The sequence below is a fragment of the Nanorana parkeri genome, unplaced genomic scaffold, assembly GCF_000935625.1.
Source record: "Nanorana parkeri isolate BGI_ZX_2015 unplaced genomic scaffold, ASM93562v1 scaffold1192, whole genome shotgun sequence".
In the NCBI taxonomy this organism is placed as follows: Eukaryota; Metazoa; Chordata; class Amphibia; order Anura; family Dicroglossidae; genus Nanorana; species Nanorana parkeri.
The window spans coordinates 388,338-407,600 of record NW_017307460.1 but is presented as its reverse complement, the minus strand read 5'-3'; the positions used below and the strand labels follow the sequence as shown (position 1 = coordinate 407,600).

The 19,263-nt window shown below is 47.9% G+C and overlaps 1 protein-coding gene across 1 annotated transcript in view; it reads left to right on the top strand.

Annotated features, from left to right (window-relative positions):
- SCARA5 (scavenger receptor class A member 5) overlaps nucleotides 1-19,263 on the top strand; it is a 202,323-nt gene that overhangs the window by 138,006 nt on the left and 45,054 nt on the right. Inside the window, exon 7 of the mRNA XM_018568477.1 lies at nucleotides 12,618-12,671. Coding sequence (XP_018423979.1) covers nucleotides 12,618-12,671 — 54 coding nt within the window. The remainder of the gene's footprint in view (nucleotides 1-12,617; nucleotides 12,672-19,263) is intronic.

Sequence of the window (19,263 nt, the reverse complement as noted above, 5' to 3'; positions counted from 1 at the left end):
AGGTCTCTTTCCCTCTTCGGAGCTGACCCCGTCTTGTGTATACAGTACAGAAATATGTTTTGTTGAAGTCCAGGGGGGGGATACATGCTTATTTTTGTACCCCTTGGATTGGTTTCCAAATGCTTTGGGAAATATGCATGCTGATTTTAATCACTTTATAAGCCAGTTTCCCCCAAAACGGATATTTTGCGGTTGGATGGCATGCTGGTTACTTGTCTCGAGGACTCCAGTGAAAAGGCATTCCTATAAGAGTTCCCAGTTCCACCCGCCTGCAGGGACCATTAGAAAGCTAATTGATGCTCTCACATTTCCTCATGGATTCCCAATAATGTAGAATAAACAAACTGATGGAGAGTCCACAGTCAGTCTTGTGGGAGAGGAAGACACAAGCTGACGTGCAGAAATCTCTTGGCTGGAGTGTCCAAGGCATCTAATTATGAAGGCTTGAAATTGAACCTTTTTCTATTTTACTTTTTAAAAAGACTCATAAAGAGATCAAACTGGTGCTTTCTTGTAATAGAAGAGGTATTATGCTCCCCTCTCCATTGTCCTGTCTCCTACCTCCCCTCCGTTCCCTGTAATAGAAGAGGTAATTTACTCCCCTCTCCAGTGTCCCGTATCTCCTACCTCCCCTCCGTTCCCTGTAATAGAAGAGGTAATTTACTCCCCTCTCCAGTGTCCCGTGTCTCCTACCTCCCCTCCATTCCCTGTAATAGAAGAGGTATTATATTCCCCTCTCCAGTGTCCCGTGTCTCCTTCTCCCCTCCATTCCCTGTAATAGAAGAGGTATTATATTCCCCTCTCCAGTGTCCCGTGTCTCCTTCTCCCCTCCATTCCCTGTAATAGAAGAGGTATTATACTCCCCTCTCCAGTGTCCCGTGTCTCCTCCCTCCCCTCCATTCCCTGTAATAGAAGAGGTATTATACCCCCCTCTCCAGAGTCCCGTGTCTCCCACCTCCCCTCTGTTCCCTGTAATAGAAGAGGTATTATACTCCCCTCTCCAGTGTCCCGTGTCTCCTCCCTCCCCTCCATTCCCTGTAATAGAAGAGGTATTATACCCCCCTCTCCAGAGTCCCGTGTCTCCCACCTCCCCTCTGTTCCCTGTAATAGAAGAGGTATTATACTCCCCTCTCCAGTGTCCCGTGTCTCCTCCCTCCCCTCCATTCCCTGTAATAGAAGAGGTATTATACCCCCCTCTCCAGAGTCCCGTGTCTCCCACCTCCCCTCTGTTCCCTGTAATAGAAGAGGTATTATACTCCCCTCTCCAGTGTCCCGTGTCTCCTCCCTCCCCTCCATTCCCTGTAATAGAAGAGGTATTATACCCCCCTCTCCAGAGTCCCGTGTCTCCCACCTCCCCTCTGTTCCCTGTAATAGAAGAGGTATTATACTCCCCTCTCCAGTGTCCCGTGTCTCCTCCCTCCCCTCCATTCCCTGTAATAGAAGAGGTATTATACCCCCCTCTCCAGAGTCCCGTGTCTCCCACCTCCCCTCTGTTCCCTGTAATAGAAGAGGTATTATACTCCCCTCTCCAGTGTCCCGTGTCTCCTCCCTCCCCTCCATTCCCTGTAATAGAAGAGGTATTATACCCCCCTCTCCAGAGTCCCGTGTCTCCCACCTCCCCTCTGTTCCCTGTAATAGAAGAGGTATTATACTCCCCTCTCCAGTGTCCCGTGTCTCCTCCCTCCCCTCCATTCCCTGTAATAGAAGAGGTATTATACCCCCCTCTCCAGAGTCCCGTGTCTCCCACCTCCCCTCTGTTCCCTGTAATAGAAGAGGTATTATACTCCCCTCTCCAGTGTCCCGTGTCTCCTCCCTCCCCTCCATTCCCTGTAATAGAAGAGGTATTATACCCCCCTCTCCAGAGTCCCGTGTCTCCCACCTCCCCTCTGTTCCCTGTAATAGAAGAGGTATTATACTCCCCTCTCCAGTGTCCCGTGTCTCCTCCCTCCCCTCCATTCCCTGTAATAGAAGAGGTATTATACCCCCCTCTCCAGAGTCCCGTGTCTCCCACCTCCCCTCTGTTCCCTGTAATAGAAGAGGTATTATACTCCCCTCTCCAGTGTCCCGTGTCTCCTCCCTCCCCTCCATTCCCTGTAATAGAAGAGGTATTATACCCCCCTCTCCAGAGTCCCGTGTCTCCCACCTCCCCTCTGTTCCCTGTAATAGAAGAGGTATTATACTCCCCTCTCCAGTGTCCCGTGTCTCCTCCCTCCCCTCCATTCCCTGTAATAGAAGAGGTATTATACCCCCCTCTCCAGAGTCCCGTGTCTCCCACCTCCCCTCTGTTCCCTGTAATAGAAGAGGTATTATACTCCCCTCTCCAGTGTCCCGTGTCTCCTCCCTCCCCTCCATTCCCTGTAATAGAAGAGGTATTATACCCCCCTCTCCAGAGTCCCGTGTCTCCCACCTCCCCTCTGTTCCCTGTAATAGAAGAGGTATTATACTCCCCTCTCCAGTGTCCCGTGTCTCCTCCCTCCCCTCCATTCCCTGTAATAGAAGAGGTATTATACCCCCCTCTCCAGAGTCCCGTGTCTCCCACCTCCCCTCTGTTCCCTGTAATAGAAGAGGTATTATACTCCCCTCTCCAGTGTCCCGTGTCTCCTCCCTCCCCTCCATTCCCTGTAATAGAAGAGGTATTATACCCCCCTCTCCAGAGTCCCGTGTCTCCCACCTCCCCTCTGTTCCCTGTAATAGAAGAGGTATTATACTCCCCTCTCCAGTGTCCCGTGTCTCCTCCCTCCCCTCCATTCCCTGTAATAGAAGAGGTATTATACCCCCCTCTCCAGAGTCCCGTGTCTCCCACCTCCCCTCTGTTCCCTGTAATAGAAGAGGTGTTATACCCCCCTCTCCAGTGTCCCGTGTCTCCTACCTCCCCTACATTCCCTGTAATAGAAGATGTATTATACTCCCCTCTCCAGTGTCCCGTGTCACCTACCCCCCCTCCATTCCCTGTAATAGAAGAGGTATTATACTCCCCTCTCCAGTGTCCCGTGTCTCCTACCTCCCCTCTGTTCCCTGTAATAGAAGAGGTATTATACTCCCCTCTCCGGTGTCCCGTGTCTCCTCTTTCCCCTCTGTTTGTTGTAATAGAAGAGTTATTATACTCACCTCTCCAGTGTCTCATGACAGAGAGATTGGATTAACAGTGCCCAGAAGGGTACACACGCAATTGGCATTCTATTTGTATAGTATTGAAAGCCGGAGAGTCTTGCGGAAGCTGCAGTGCTGGAAAAGAGGCAAGGTGGAAAACACAGGCCTCTGAGAAGGTATAATTCCACCTTGATTCCTGTTGATAGCCTCTCATATGTCAGCAGTCCCGTATGGTTCCTGATGGTGACAGTAGATCGTGCCTGTGTAGTGTGTTTTAAAAAAAGCCACTGGTAGTCCCCATCGGAAGCCTGTGTGAGAGGGAGACAACCCAGGAGCAGGATTGGGAGACAGAACGTTCTCAATAAATCCAAAAGCAGGGAGGGTGCAGCAGTGACAGCAGATGCCTCCGCAAACCATAGGGAAATTCAATAGAAAGTCACTCGCACTCCAAATCGATGCCAAGTCAATCTCTTTCTTGACTATGGTAGTGTCACAGCTCAAAGCTTTGAGAAAGAGAACGTTGTCACCCTATCTTAGGAAGAGTCTAAACAAAGATTTTTATGGCGGGATCACCAGGGAATATTTAAATTCAAAAAAGCTTGAAGCTTCTATGAGACTTCCATCTACTTGAACAACCTTTCTCCACCACTGCCATTCTTCATGGTGCGTTTGGCCTTATTACTGACTGGTAAACACGTTCTCCGTCGAACCATCGCAGCAACGCTCATCTGCTTCTCATCAGTGGCGGGAGCTCGGAGCTGTCCGTCCGTGCAGTTCACACAGATGATGCGACCCTCGGAAACTATACCTTCCGAGAGCCCTCCGTTTCACCGGCAAGAATTTCCTGTGCTTCATTTATACTACCATTTTTATACATAAGCTTAAACAATATGCCGCTGTGCATTAAACGTGCGGGGCCTGGGCTCTTTAATGAAGAGCGGTTTTAAACAACACCATGTGATGGTTCCATCTGCAATTTCTACATTGGTGTGCCATATGGTTTAAGACGTAGGAAGAAAAAAAAAACGTTCCGCTCTCTACGCCGAGAGTTATATTCGTAGGTGTACCTCTGCAGATTTAGAGCTAGGTCCACCCGAAACTGACAATGGCGTGTTAGTTGGACAAACTGAAGCATGAGTAGTCTGCTTATGGACCTCCAGAGACCTGGCCATTGATCCATCACCTGGAGTCCATGTGCTACCACCCTAACACCTCCTTCCCCCTTCCCAGGCCATGCTAGCTTATTTGGCTTCTAGCCAGTCAAGGTATTCAGTGTTCCCCCAATGAAATGTCTAATTGCCTCCTTGGGGAATTCCTTGGGGTGGAGTATGACTACAATATGCAATCCGATCCTGATCATAATAGCTGAAGCAGAATGCAGCTGGAGGTACTGTATGTACGTACCCATCTGGTCTTGTGTTATTTTCATGTGTTTAGTCTTTAAAGTAGAAAATATAATATATGCAGTATATATATATATACACACACACACACACATACACTGTATATACCTGTATGTACAGGCAGGGGTCAGGTCTATGTTATGTACAGTGGCGTAACAATAGCCATAGCGACCCAGTCAGCCGCTATGGGGCCCGGGCACAGGGGGGCCCGGCCAGGACACCCCCCTGATCCCGTGCGGGCCGCCTGGGTCGCTATGGGTTCGAACGCACCGCTGTTCAGATCACCGTGATCTGTGCAGCGCTGCTGGGGGGGTCAGCATCAGAGAAGGAGGCGGGGCCGGTGACGGAGGAGGGGGCGGGCCCGGCGACGTAGGACGGAGTGTGCCAGTGACGGAGGACAGAGCGGGCCCGGCGACGGAGGAGGGAAGACGGAGGAAGAAGAGGCGGACAGGTAAGGAGTGTGACCAGCCCACCTGAGGGTAGCCCTGCAGAGCCCACCATAGAGAGTCTATGGTGGGCTCTGCAGGGTCACCCTCAGGTGAGCTATGTGGGCTCTTCAAGGGGTGTAACTAGAAATCACAGTGCCCCATACAAAATTTTGCTATGGGGCCCTGTGATTTCTAGTTACGCCCCTGATTATGTACTACAAATCACATAGAGTGCAGCAGTCAGAACACTGCAGTATTCAACATAGTGTATCGAGTGCAGCAGCAAAGATTGTGTCAAGGGGCCCCTTCTAATTGTTGGTCAACGGGAGAAAAAAATGCTCCAGCTTCAATTGTGGGCAAAAATAGCATGTGGTCAGTAGGGGGGATGCCCTGCACTTCCTTGGGATCAGAGTAAGGAAAACGATCTCAATATTTTTGGTCGGGGGAAGAAAACATGCATGGTGTAGCGGGAAGAAAAAAAAATGCCTAATGACGGTGGTCAGTGGGAGGCAAAAATACCTTGGGAGGGGGGGAGCAGGGCGTTGGTGCTTGGCAAGTGGTGGGGGAACAATCGTGCTAAGCAGGTGCTGAAGGAAACAATAGTGTCCAGTGGGGAGTCAGATGGGATAGTAGTGGCTAATGGGGGGTGATGAGAAGCAATAGTGCCCAATGAGGTGAACGATAATGCCCATCAGTGGGTGGGAGCAACAGTGCCCAGTGAGGGGTGGGGAACAATAGTGCCCATCACAGGGTGAGGGAGAACAATAATGCCCAGTAGGGGAATGGGGGATAATATTGCCCAGCAGAGAAGGGTCGGTGAGAACAACAATGACAAGTGGGGGGGTGAGGAGGAATAGGAGTGCCAACTTAGGGGTGGGGAGGAACAGTGTCCAGCTGGGGGTTTAGGAGGATTAATAGTGGCTAGCAGAGGGGAGGTGCAGGAGGAACAATAGTGCCCCCAGGGGACCACACTTATCTTGCCCTGAAGTACAGTATGTGTGCCACACTGCTGCCCTGTCTCCTTCCTGCACTGCCGTGACTATGCCACACAGAATCTGCACAGGGATGGAACTGTGTGCGGGATCAAGGGCTACAGCACTTGATTCCAGGACACAGATCCTTCAGTTGGCCATTGGAGTGCCTATCAGGTTTCAGTTAAGCAAATAGATTTTGGGTCTGCATACACTTTATGGGATGTTGTTAATCTCCACCAGGGCCTGTGTTGATGGGCTTTGGGCATGTTTCAATGGCACTAGTTTGACATTAGTTTGAGAAACTTCTATTCAGAATTAATTGCCAGGTCCACTTGACCTGCAGTTGACCTCATTCTGACCTGCCTTCGACTTGCTTCAAGTGGATTTTGCATAGACTTGTATGAGAATACAAAACCTGTTTGAAGTGATGAAAAGGAGTCCCCTTTAGGACTTTCCTTTGTGTCCTTGTCTTTGGATTGGTGGATTTTTCTGGATAAGAGTCGCCCAGCGGGTGCGCATGTGCAGTACACAGGCTGCGCGCGCATCCCCGGGAGCGCGTGCATAGCGCGCCTGCTCCCGTTTAGGCCTCAGGTGTGGACCTTGCTGGGGGAGGTTCCCGTACACACCCATACACACCTCTTGCCTGCCATTAGCTCGTGGGGAGAGAAGCCTCCTAGTTGCCTCGGTGACAGGGGAGCGGACTTACACCTCCTGGCTATAAAAACTTGGCCAGAGCTCTGGCTTGTTGCTGAGTTATCTCATCCCGTGGTGTGATTACCTAGCTCCCTATCCATGTGCCTTGCTTTGTTTCCTGACCCCCTTTATCTGGACCTCCTGTTGCCGACCTTGGATTGACTTTCGCCCCTGAACCCTCGCTGCCTGCCTCGACTCGGATTGGACTTGACTTCTCTTTGGATTACCCCTTTTGCACCTCTGCCTTCGGACACTTCAGGCCATTTCCTGCCAGTGAGTTCCACTCCATTCTTCTGCCAAACCATTGGCAATCCTGACACGTGGATAAAAGATTTAGATGTTCCACATTCAGATATGTCAGAGGTTATAGATCCCATCACAATAACACATTGTATATGAATGCTGCGCTGTAGAATCATCCGGAATGTTGGAGCCTTAATAATGGTCCGAATGGAACATCTGTCCCTGAATTGTTCCTGTGGGGTATAGCTCCTGACACGGATAAAACTATTAGTGTTCTGTTGTTTATTGTCCATTGTGCCGTCTCAACATAAAATGTTCCTGCTACAAATTCTTCATTATTTCACTTCCCCTATTACATGGATGAGTGCCATAAGAATGCACAATCTCCAATAAAAGAAACTGCATCTTTTGTGCAGGTGAAGGACCTACTGAACCATTTATAGCGCCAGAGATAACTAAGTCTTTCTAACCTCTAAAAAAACCCTCACATTTTGTTCAGCTTCTTCCACAACCTCTCTAGCTGGGGAGTGACAACTTAGAAACCGGAAGTGACAAAATCATTGTCGCTTCCGGGTTCATTCAGCAGGAGATCAGTGAATGGATGTTTTCTAATTTCTCTCCCTTCTCTCAGCCGACACATGCCATGCCAGTCGTGTAGGGTCAGCAGAGCCAGGGATATGTGGCGGGGGGGGTCAGATGGCCCATGCAAATTATCTAGTGACTTTACAGCCGCCTGAATCACTTCCAGTGTAAAGCCGGCTATGCATATGTAAGCACAGTCCTATTACAGGGCCCTGCTGTTGCAGTCGTATAATATACGTCCATGGCAGGGGCATAACTAGAAATCACAGGGTCCCATAGAAAAATGTTGTATAGGGCCCTGTGATTTCTAGTTAAGCCCCTGATATCCCACACAGCCCACCTGAGAGTGACCCTGCAGAGCCCACCATAGACTCTCTATGGTGGGCTCTGCAGGGTCATAGGTGGGCTGGTCACACCCCTGCACACCTCTTACCTGTGAGCCCCGATCCACTGTCAGCCTTCTCCACCACCGGGCCTTGCCTTCTCCTGGTCGCCGATGGGCCCCACCTCCTCCTTCATCGGCCTGGCCTCTTCCTCCACCTCCACTGTTGCCGGGCACCGCCTCCTCCTCTGCTGCCGACGCCAGGACCTGGCCTCCTCTACCGCAGCTGCTGGCTGTCACTGACTCAGCAGCGGCTGTGAGGAGGAACGCGCCGCTGCACAGATCACTGACAGGATGTCAGTGACCTGGACAGCGGCACGTTCATCCTCACACCGCCAGTGACAGTCTGCAGCCTGCGACACTATAGCGACCCAGGCGGCCCGCACGCCATCAGGGGGACCCCTTTGTCCTCAGACTCAGGACACAGCCCTTTGGTTTAGTATTCAGGGGACAGTCATGCTGGGACAGAAAGGGCCCTTCCCAAACTGTTATCACAAGGTTGGAAGAGCACAATTGTCTAATGTGTATTCTGTAGCAATAACAGTACTTTTCACTGGCAACACCTGAACTCAATAATTTAGAGGGGTTTCCCCATACTTTTGGCCATATAGGTAGGTGTGATGGCCCTGTATCCACAAACCTTTTGCATAGAGTGTGTCTACAAAGCAGTATGTGGGACTGTCCCCCAAGAGTATAATGTAAAGTAGCGTAACTGCTGGAGTTGGAAAAAGTCCAGCGGAGGGCAACCAAACTAATTAGGGGTATGGAGGACCAGAGCTACGAGACAAGGCTACTAAATTTAAACATGTTCACATTAGAGGTGAGGAGATTAAGGGGGATATGATTTCCATGTTCAATGGTGGTAGCAACATTAGCGATAAACTGTTTAAAATTAACTCCGTTACAAGAACTAGAGGCCACCACCTAAAATTGGTGGAAAAAAAATTCCAGCACAAGGGGCGAAGGGGGTTCTTCACAGTAAGATCAGTTAGGGTCTGGAACTCACTGCCACAGGCGGTGATTTCAGCAAATAATGTGGAATTGTTCAAGAAACTTTTGGACGATTTCTTAAGGGACCGTAATATACAGGGGTACGGGTACTCCTAGAATGAGATCCTAATAGGTTGGACTTGATGGACTAATGTCTTTATTCAACCTCAAATACTATGTAACTATGTAACTATTTAACTCCATGGACCTGTTAAAAGACAAAGCATCTGTCATGGCCTTCATTTGCTCTGCTATTGAACTGAGCCAGTCACCTGTTATATTGCAAGCAATCTGTATGTGATGAAGACCTGCCTACCTGTATAGAGGTCTACTGTCTTATCAGTGTCTGTTCCAGGAGGGACAAACCTATTTTCTACCATAACAAAAGCCCTGTTTCTGAATGTCTGACACTGTGTGGAGGTTTGTTTGAGCCAACCAGCCGCTAGGGTTACATAGATACACAGTTAGGTTGAAAAAAAACACAAGTCCATCGAGAGGTGGTGGTGGAGGCCAGAAGGTGACAGCATATGTGCTCCTCATACGTGTTGCACAGTTTTGAAGCTCAACGGCCCAAAGAAACTTGAATATTACACAAGTTACTTATGGGGACCAAATTTGGCCAGGTGGCACCATGGCATGAGAGAACGTACCATACATAGAGCAACAGTGATGAGCTTCAAACTCACAAAGTTTCTTTGAATAAAATCTCTGTCCATTCTGTGTCTGGCTTTTCATTCATACATACGGCTTTAAAAAAAAAGACGATATATTCTCTTTATAGAGCTCTGGTAATGTCAGTGAAAGTTCTCTTATATATTCCTTCACTATTTATGTGCCTCATAAATCCAAGTCAATATAGCAGATGGTTCTGAGCAGTGGAACAAGTGCGGCAATGAAATACGTGTCCTGCGGCTTCATCGAAGGATGTTCTCGTGACCTCGGAATCCCATGTGAGAAATTATCCTTTCCGCAGGAACGCCCGCTCCCCGTGAATATTTTCCCCTTTCACTGTGTTATGTAATCAGATCCTTCTCAATGCGGTGACCAGGCTTTAAGCCCTTGTCAAGATAATCATTGTTGATAGTACAAAGGAAATGTGTTTATGAACATTGTACAGTTCCACCCTTGTTTGGTGCCGGAATGTGGACAAATAGAAGCCCCGCTGATAGTACAGGCCTGGGGGGGGGGGGGGCGCTCGGAATACATCCAGAAACATTGGCTGCGCATTATACGACTATGATCCTTATCGGACTGCAGATTCCTTATGTTACAGTTACACACAACAGATATAAACTCTTTGCACTAGTATCTTACGCCTAGAACGCCTTCTATGAGGTCAAACATTTGGAAAAAGCGACTTGTTAAAGGCAAACATTCCCAAAAAAGTGAAATACAAAAATTGTTAAGAAGAATCTATGGTCTTTGTAACAAACGTTTTTTGAGCAAACTAATGTGGCGCTCACCCTCGAAGGAGCCGCCGGTTGCCCCCCGGTTCATCTCTAGTCTGTCTAGGGTATGTTCTTCAGCTGCCCACCCATTAGCATTAACCGCCCTTCTTCTATTGCCCACAAACTGATGTCCACTCCAGTAGTAAAATGCTGAATAACGTTTTATTGAACATCTTCACTGGGGAGAGAGGATATGGGGGGTTCTAGGCTTCCAGAGATAACTGACAAGAGCTCCAGACTCACCAGACCTGTTTGGAATAGCAGTTTAGATCCACTTGGGAGGCAGTGGACAGCAACTGATGTAGCAGCTAAGCAGATACAGATCCTCAAACAGGAAAGACAGCGACCATACTTCTGAAGCCCTCTTAGTTCCAGGGCACTTCAAGAGCCAGCATTGGTCCCGGTTCTCTTCCTCTAACCGCAAGACAGACCTCCTCCATGTTGGAGGTCTCAGGGAAGCCTTTCCCTCACACCAACCCATGCCCACCCCCAGGCCTCAGGCCTAGCCAGGGGGGCAGGCTGAACAGGACCCAGCCCTATTCCATGGCTGGTCCCGGCTAGTCTGAGGACTTGGCAAATCCCACCAGTATATGTACCCTATCCCATCATGCACCACTGGCTGAGAGAAACCCAGTGATTGGCTGCTGTACTGTACATACACTACAGTATCTCTTATTGGCTGTCCCACAATATGACAGAGTCACACTCCGCCCAGGGGGGTACAGGCAATGCCAGACACCCGGAATTAACCAGATAACTGCCACTATAAATCCAGCCAGGCTGACAACAGCCCTGGCCATCACTAAAGGTCTAGTAACCACATCACAGAAGGTGATGGGGGCTACACTAACTTTCAGAAAAATAGTGAGCCAGGTTCAGGGCCAGGCCAGGTTCAGGGTGTCCACCTTGCCCAAACAAGGAAGAGGGAGAAGGACTAGTCACCGATATCACCTGTAGGCTCCCGTAAGCTGATCTTTTCTCCATTACTGACTTACCATGCCTTGTCCGCACTGTATCTCTGGCTGGTGATCTGATGACCGGTGGGGTAATGATAAAGAAGTAGCAGGAGACGTGCAGGAAGCACAGATACACAAATTGAAAGGATCAGAAGCAGGGAGATTCTGCAATGCAGGTCCTCAGGTACAGCTTCCTCTCCAGCAAGGATAACAACTAGCATAGTGGTGACATCATCAAATCTTGCTTTAAATGTCATGAGATTAGCAGTCAGAGGCAGCAGTGCTTTAGATTATCTCACAATGCAGATATACAGCTATGAGGATACAGCTTAGGGGTGGCCTATAGGAAGTGTATTGTTTAGGAGGAATGCACGAAAAAAATCTAATTTTTCAGGGTATGTCTTGAGCAAAATTAACATTTCTAGATGATGCCTATAAGATAGCAAATCCTAATTCACTTTCACTTTGCCTACATGACACAATGCTCTAAGGTTCGCTCTACTTTTCTCCTTTTTGGGTGCTAGGGGGGAGGATCTACCTGCATTAATCTCATGATCAGTCTCAGCAAGAGCAAAATGGGAGTAATTGCTGGGAAAAGCAATGAACCAATTACATGAGGTTTCTGGGGGTTCTCTGTACACATTAATGGTCTCCCGTGTTACCTTGGTGACAATGAAGTGAATCCTGTGGCTTGTGGAGTAACTTTGTATGAAGTATCACTTTTTTTGGGAGTAGGATAAGATTACATTTAGGGTCATATCCAAGAGATGAATTGTTCTTGCTGTAATAATTTTACTCTTATGGGGCTTTTCATTAGGTTTCTTGGAGCTCAAACTGCTTGGTGCCAATTTGACTGCCCCCAAGCTACTGCACTTGAGTAAAATGGCAAGAAATAACTGGGGTTGTTCTGTTCTAGCTTCTCATAGACATTGTATGTTACCTCACCCTCACAATTTCAACAAAATCAGGTGATTATCTGAATGTCTTTGGATGACCGCCCCATCGGGGGTTCTTGAGCAGAAGTTTGCCCAGTTTGGATTTTTCTGGCAATGGCCCATTGGCTTCCTACCAGTATCTGCAATGGTGATGACCACAAACACGCACAGTCTCACAAGAAGAGAGTGTTTGTCTATGTTCTAATATGTGCAATTATAAAAGAGACTGCTAAGGGGTCAGTTTTTCCATGCACATCCAAACACAGCACAATGTCAACTTTATGTTTCAGCCAGCTGCTCCACCCTGCCTAAAATTCTGGCCATTGACAAAGGTCTTCTTGCCATTCTTCCTGCACAACACAAGACGGCAGAACAAAATGCTCCCTTTTTAAACAAACCAAAAGCCGTTATTGACTTGGTGGGTCTTGGAAAATTTCTGGTGGTTGCCATACAAATGTTCAAAGTAATATCTTACGGCGTGTTTCTTTTACAGGTGAACGAGGACCAAAAGGAGAGAAAGGTGACAAAGGTGACAGAGGAGAACTAGGTAAGAGAATTTAAGCTTGCCCTTAATAAGATGAAATGACTTGTTCTCTGGAGTGCACGTTGGGTATGGAGCTATAGATTATTTTGTTCTGACTTGTACAGGCAGTTCCCGGGTTGCGAACAAGATAGGAACTGTAGGTTTGTTCTTAAGTTTAATTTGTATGTAAGTTGGAACAGGTAAAGTTTTTAAGTGTAACTCCAGCCAAAATGTTTTCTGTTTTGTTTTAAATAGCATAGGGAAGGGTTTAACCCCCTATAAAGTTTGTTTTGCTGTGTGTGCCCCTGTTGAGAAGATTTCACCTCACTTTCTGTCCCTGTGGCAATTGGATTTTGAACATTTTGAGTTGTCGTGGAAACAAGGATTGGTGATAAAGCTTCAGTGGAGACACCTTTTTCCCCATGATAGCTCTTACAGGAGTGAATTTCCCTTCCTAGGGGTAGATCTCCTCTCACTTCCTGTTGTCTCAAGGACAGGAAGTGAGATTAAATCTTTCGAATGAGGATACAGACAGCAGTAAAAACCTCACAGTGACCCCGGAGAAGAGGTCGCACCCCCTCGTCTGCACATCTAACAAGAGCCAACTTCTTGTAATGTACGTACAGTACTACAAACCAGACCCAAAAAGGCGGCTACTCCTCGTCAGCACGAGCGCGGTAGCATTACATCTACACCTGCTGTACAGTAATAGCCTCCGTTTGTAAGTAGGAGTCGGATGTAAGTCGGATGTATGTAACTCGGGGACTGCCTGTATAGCACTTTCATATGTTATCCTTCCCGAACTGCCAGTATTGAAGTAATAGGTGGTGTCACAGGTCAGCATGAACATTGTATTGTCAGTGGAAGGCACGGGCTATCACGGTACAACAGTCTTTACAAGGTACTCCTTAAAGAGAACCTGCACTTTACCTTGAGTGGTTGAAAAATTCTGGACAGATTCTGGCTTGGGTTTTAGAGTTGTGTATATGTCTGGGTAATATGAAAAAAAATAAAAACCATATAGAGTACATCTCTGCAATGCATGCACATTTCCCCATATCATATCCTCTTAAAAATGCTGCAAGACCAAGAAAAATACCAGTCAGTGCACCAGAAATCCAGTGAGATCCTAACTTTCTCTTTTGGCTAACAACACAATGGGGGGAATTTATCAAAACTGGACCAGACAAACAACCCACAAAGTTTGTGCGTTCGGCGAACACACGAACTAGCGATGTTTGAGTCAAACTCATGTATGTCATGTATGTATGAGTTCGAGTCGAACTCATGTATGTATGTCATGTTCGAGTCGAACTCATCGATGTCACCCCTCGTGATGACATCACATGGAGATAAAAAAAAAGTGGTTTCTTGCCACAGGAACAAGTCAAAATAATGAAAGCTGTGGCATGATCTAAAGGGGGACAGGGAGGTTTGCGGGTCAAACTTTAATAACGCCTGAACATACGGTACATGTTAAGTTGAACCGGCTCGCTGGCTGATTATAATAATTATAACGATGGATATATGCAAGCGACAATTATATTTTTTATACCACCAGATGTACAATGTGGACCCCTGTGGGCCAACCTAAAACTGTAATGGGCAATCTGGACATTTATATCAGTAGGCCACATACTGCAGTATATTGGCTCATCATTTGCAGGAGGACGGTATAGGCAACGTTGTCTTTTTAACTGGTGACAGCTGGACATTTTATCACAGCTGACATGATGGTACTTACCTTTTTATTGCCATAATAATAATAATAATAATAATAACAGGTATGTTTTTGGTACTGCATGAGATACATGTACAGTATGTTCTTTCTTCTATTTTACTTCCCCCATCAGGTTTAAAAACCTCTGTAAACAATCAGCGATGATTACCTTTTCATTCTGAAATTAAATAGAGTGAGTGTAAACGTTGAATCAGGTTGAGATCCTTGTTCAGTCCCTGTTGGCCTCCTCTTCCATTGCCGGGCCCTGTCTCCCCTTCCATCGGGGGCCCCTCCTCCTCTGACGTCACCGGCTCTGCCTCCTCTTCCATCGCCGGGTCCCGCTTCCTCCTCTGCTGCTGACACCGGGCCCAGCATCCTCCGCCGCAGCTGCTGGCTGTCACTGACACAGCGACGGCTGTGAGGAGGAACGCGCCGCTGCAAAGATCACTGACAGGTTGTCAGTGTTCTAACAGCGACACGTTCCTCCTCACAGCCGCCAGTGACAGCCAGCAGCCTGAGATGCCATAGCGACCCAGGCGGCCTGCACGGCATCAGGGGAGTGTCCTGGCCGGGACCTCCTGGGCCCTCGAGCGGCCACCTGGGTCGCTATGCGATTGTTACGCCACTGTGTCTACTAGTGTCTGTGTCCTCAAATGATGTAGGGTCTGGTTGGGGAGACCACAGAGTGCAGAGAGGGGGGGGGGGGGTTGGGGGGCGCCACCATCTGACATTACTGAAAGCCTTGGGTGCAGAAAATTGTTGAGGAAGCTTCCTTCTGAAGCCCAGGGGAGGTAGGTGGGTGGTTCGGGAATGTAAGCGGTAGATTTCTTTCTTTGCACAGAGGAGCGCTTTTTAACATAAAAACAAAACGGCGAATGGAGTCCCTTTAACCAAAACATTCTTAAAGTGTGATTTTAAATAGAAAGAATTTGCCCAGAACACATTCTTCTTTAACAAGTACAATGTTTAAGATGAGACACCTGGACCTTCAGCCATTACGGCGGCATTACCCTCCTCCTGTGTAACATGTGTCAGGGAAGTATGGAGCGAAACGCGTGCATAGCTGCGGCCTAAGTCATGTAATCAGATCAGGGAACTGCCGAGAGGTCGCCTCCCGTGTGGACGCCTTTGGCTGGCTCCTATTCCGCTCTCCTCTCTCTTCTAGGTAAACAGAACCTCATTGTTGTCAGTGCGGAGAGCCCCTTCTGGGACAGAAACAGACGCTTGACTTTCTCACAAAGAAAACAGCTCCGAAGCTCGTGCATCTGTTTAATCCCTAAGAATGTCTCATTTGTGAGCAATTTCCTGGTGCTTTCATAGGGCGGCCATGCTGGGAGAGGCCTTCCTACTCCCATTCCAGCTATTGTAAGAATGAAAGGATTGCCAGCTATGTCCTCTCTCTACCTGATGGCAGTACGTGGCCCTTCTCTGTGTCATAATGGCACCCAGCTGGGCCAGGTGAGAATAGGGTTCGTGTCAGGGCCCCCGTCTGACATTGTGAACAGAACTGTAAAATAATTAGGATTTGAATTATTTCCTATTGCCTGCTTTGCCTGTATAGGCTTTTCAAGTGTCTTGGGTGCCCAGTTGGCATTCTGACATGGCATCCCCCCGCATGGCAATGAGCATCTATTGGGCACAATGGATACTTTAAAGGCCTAAAACCATAATGAGATAGGAAAGGTCAATACATATTACAAAGTTAGTTAAAGTTGCTTTGTTAACCTCCATCTAACTGGGTCATAACCCTCTCCCATGCTCCTTGCCCCTCCCCCTTTACACTGTGTTGTAGGAACACTTCATAAGATGTGCCTTACTGCAATGCATGGCACAGTAAGGGGGGGTCTATATAGTAAAAATCAATGTATAATTATCGGTCCAGCGAAGCTGTACATTCATCCTTTGCAAATTAAGCTGCTGTGAAATTGGAGCAAAATTAGAATGTTCTTGGGGTATTTTTTTCTTCTGGTCGAATGCTCTTTAATTATTATGGGCAATAGTAAAAATAGTTCATTCATAAAGAACAGAGTGAATGAGGAAAATGCCTCATTATGGCCACTAGATGGGGCTGAGGATCATGGGAAATAAATACATGTTAGTAATCGGGATGCACCGATACTAGTATCGGTATCGGTACTGATAACGAGTATTTGGGTGAATACTCAGTATCGGCACCAATACCAATATGTTGGGGTTAGCTACCTAGGCCCCAACTCTTACTCGCCTGAATGCTCCGATGCTTATCCCAATACCGGAACTTCCAGTCAGAGGAAGATTTGCTCTGACCAGCAATGCCTCAAGGGAACATGAAGCCGGCTTCCCAGCCAATCAGGAAGCCAGGCTTCAAAGCCAATCAGCATCGAGCTGACTAAGCAGCATGGAGCTGCTTAGTCAGCTCGATGCTGATTGAGTTCCCGCCCAATCAGGAAGCTGGGCTGTGGGTAATGACCCGCCTCCCAGCTTCCTGGTTGGCCAAGAAGCCGGCTTCACAGTGAATCACCATGGAGCTGGCCATACAGCATGGAGTCGGCTTCCCGGCCAATCAGCATCGAGCCGGCTGTTTGGCTGGCTCCATGCTGATTGGCTGGGAAGCTGGTTTTCCAGCCAATCAGCATGGAACCAGCCAAACAGCATGGAGCTGGCTTCCTGGGCAATCAAGAAGCCGGGCAGCAGGTAATGACACACCACCCCGCTTCCTGACTGCCAGAGGAACCGGCTTCATGGTAACAGAAGTACCGGTACCGGTACTCGGTATCGGCGAGTACCGAAATATAAATATCGGTACTCGTGCTCGATAACGAAAAACTGGTTTTGGTGCATCCCTAGTTATCAACAAGATAGAGTAGCAAAAAAAAAAAGTAACTAATGAGGGGATCTTCGATTTTGCCCCATTCCCACAACAGCCGGTTAATTCGCGCACAACGAATGTACCTGCAGTGTCGCTGGCTGAAGAACTACGCACATTTGTTTTATAAATAAACCTCTAAATGCCAACATTGTGTGCTGGGGTTAGCCACCTAGGCCCCAATCAGACTTGACCTAAACGTCTTTGGGCACATACAGAAAAATACCTGTTGGTCTGCCAGAATTGCACTTGGCTCCTAATTTCCTGGTTGGTCTGACAACACATGGCTAACTACAGATTACCTCCACCTCTCCTCAGGTCCACAACATAGAGAGCAATTGTTCTGTAGTCCAGGGTGAGAACTGGGAGGGCTGATTAGACTCCTTGGGATAACACAGATCTGTGTTCCTGACCCAATTAATGAGGGTTTTTTTTGCACTTATAGAGGGCATAGATAAGCGAACCTCATTGTTGGGGTTTACATACAGTTTTACAAATGCTACAGGCCTCCATTTCACTAATTGCCTTGCTAGGGGCAGTGCAGTGCCGTGCAAAGGGGCCCTGGGGGTACCTGCACATACCTCTACCATCCACCTAAACATCTTCCATTCCACTTTTTAGCCCCCTAAGCCTGACTGCAGACTGGAAGTGCAGAAGAAAATCTGCTGCCTAGTTCAATGCTGTGTCGGTTCACTTTAAAGGGAAACATTAAAAGTTTTTAGTTCATTTGACTTTATATGTTTCACCAAAATGAATTTATGACCTAAAACTGTAAATAATTCTTCCGGGAGGGAAGTGGAAGTTTGTATATCATTTTGCAAAATTAATGGATGTACGTGCATCTGCTGGGAGCATATTTGTACTCAAGTCTGTTTTAGTCCTCAAACCGTATTTTGTTTTATGAGTTCGATATCTTATATGTTTATTAGCATTGATGTGTTTATGTTTTACTAATATATATATACACAATCAGCCATAACATTATGACCACCCCCCTAATATTGAGTAGGTCCCCCTTTCCCTGATCCCTCAGGGCATGGACTCCACTAGACCTCTGAAGGTGAGGTGTGCTGTGGTATCTGGATGACCCCCCCCCCCTAATATTGAGCAGGTCCCCCTTTTCCTTCCTGACCCGTCCAGGCATGGACTCCACTAGACCTCTGAAGGTGTGCTGTGGTATCTGGATGACCCCCCTAATATTGAGCAGGTCCCCCTTTTCCTTCCTGACCCGTCCAGGCATGGACTCCACTAGACCTCTGAAGGTGTGCTGTGGTATCTGGATGACCCCCCTAATATTGAGCAGGTCCCCCTTTTCCTCACCCGTCCAGGCATGGACTCCACTAGACATCTAAAGGTGTGCTGAGGTATATGGCGCCAAGCAGTCAGTAGCAGATTCTTTAAGTCCTGTAGGTTGTGAGGTGATCGACCTCCATGGATCGCACTTGTTTTTCTAGCACATCCCACAGATGATGGATTCAGATCTGGAGAATTTGGGGGCCAAGTCATCACCTCAAACTCCTTGTTGTGTTCCTCAAACCATTCTTCAACCATTTTTGCAGTGTGGCAGGGCTCATTATCTTGCTGAAAGAGGCCACTGCCATCAGGGAATACCGTGTCCATGAAGGGGGTGTACTTGGTCAGTAACAATGTTTAGGTCGGTGGTACCTATCAAAATAACATCCACATGAATGGCAGGACCCGAGGTTTCCCAGCAGAACATTGGCCAAAGCATCACACTGCCTCCGCCGGCTTGTCTTCTTCCCATAGTGCGTCCTGGTGCCATCTCTTCCCCAAGTAAGCAACACACACTAACCCGGCCCATTGTAGATGCTTTTGGCTTTGGGCAGGATCAGTACGGGCAACCTGACTGGCCTGTGTGATGCTCTGTTTGTTCAGACAGCCTATTGGAACCAGCATTAACTTTTTAAGCAATTTAAGCTACATGGACTTCATGGACCGGCCTCCACTCTCCACATGCAGCAATGAGCTTTGCCAGCAGAACATTGCCCAAATCATCACACTGCCTCTGCCCACTTGCATTCTCCGTGGTC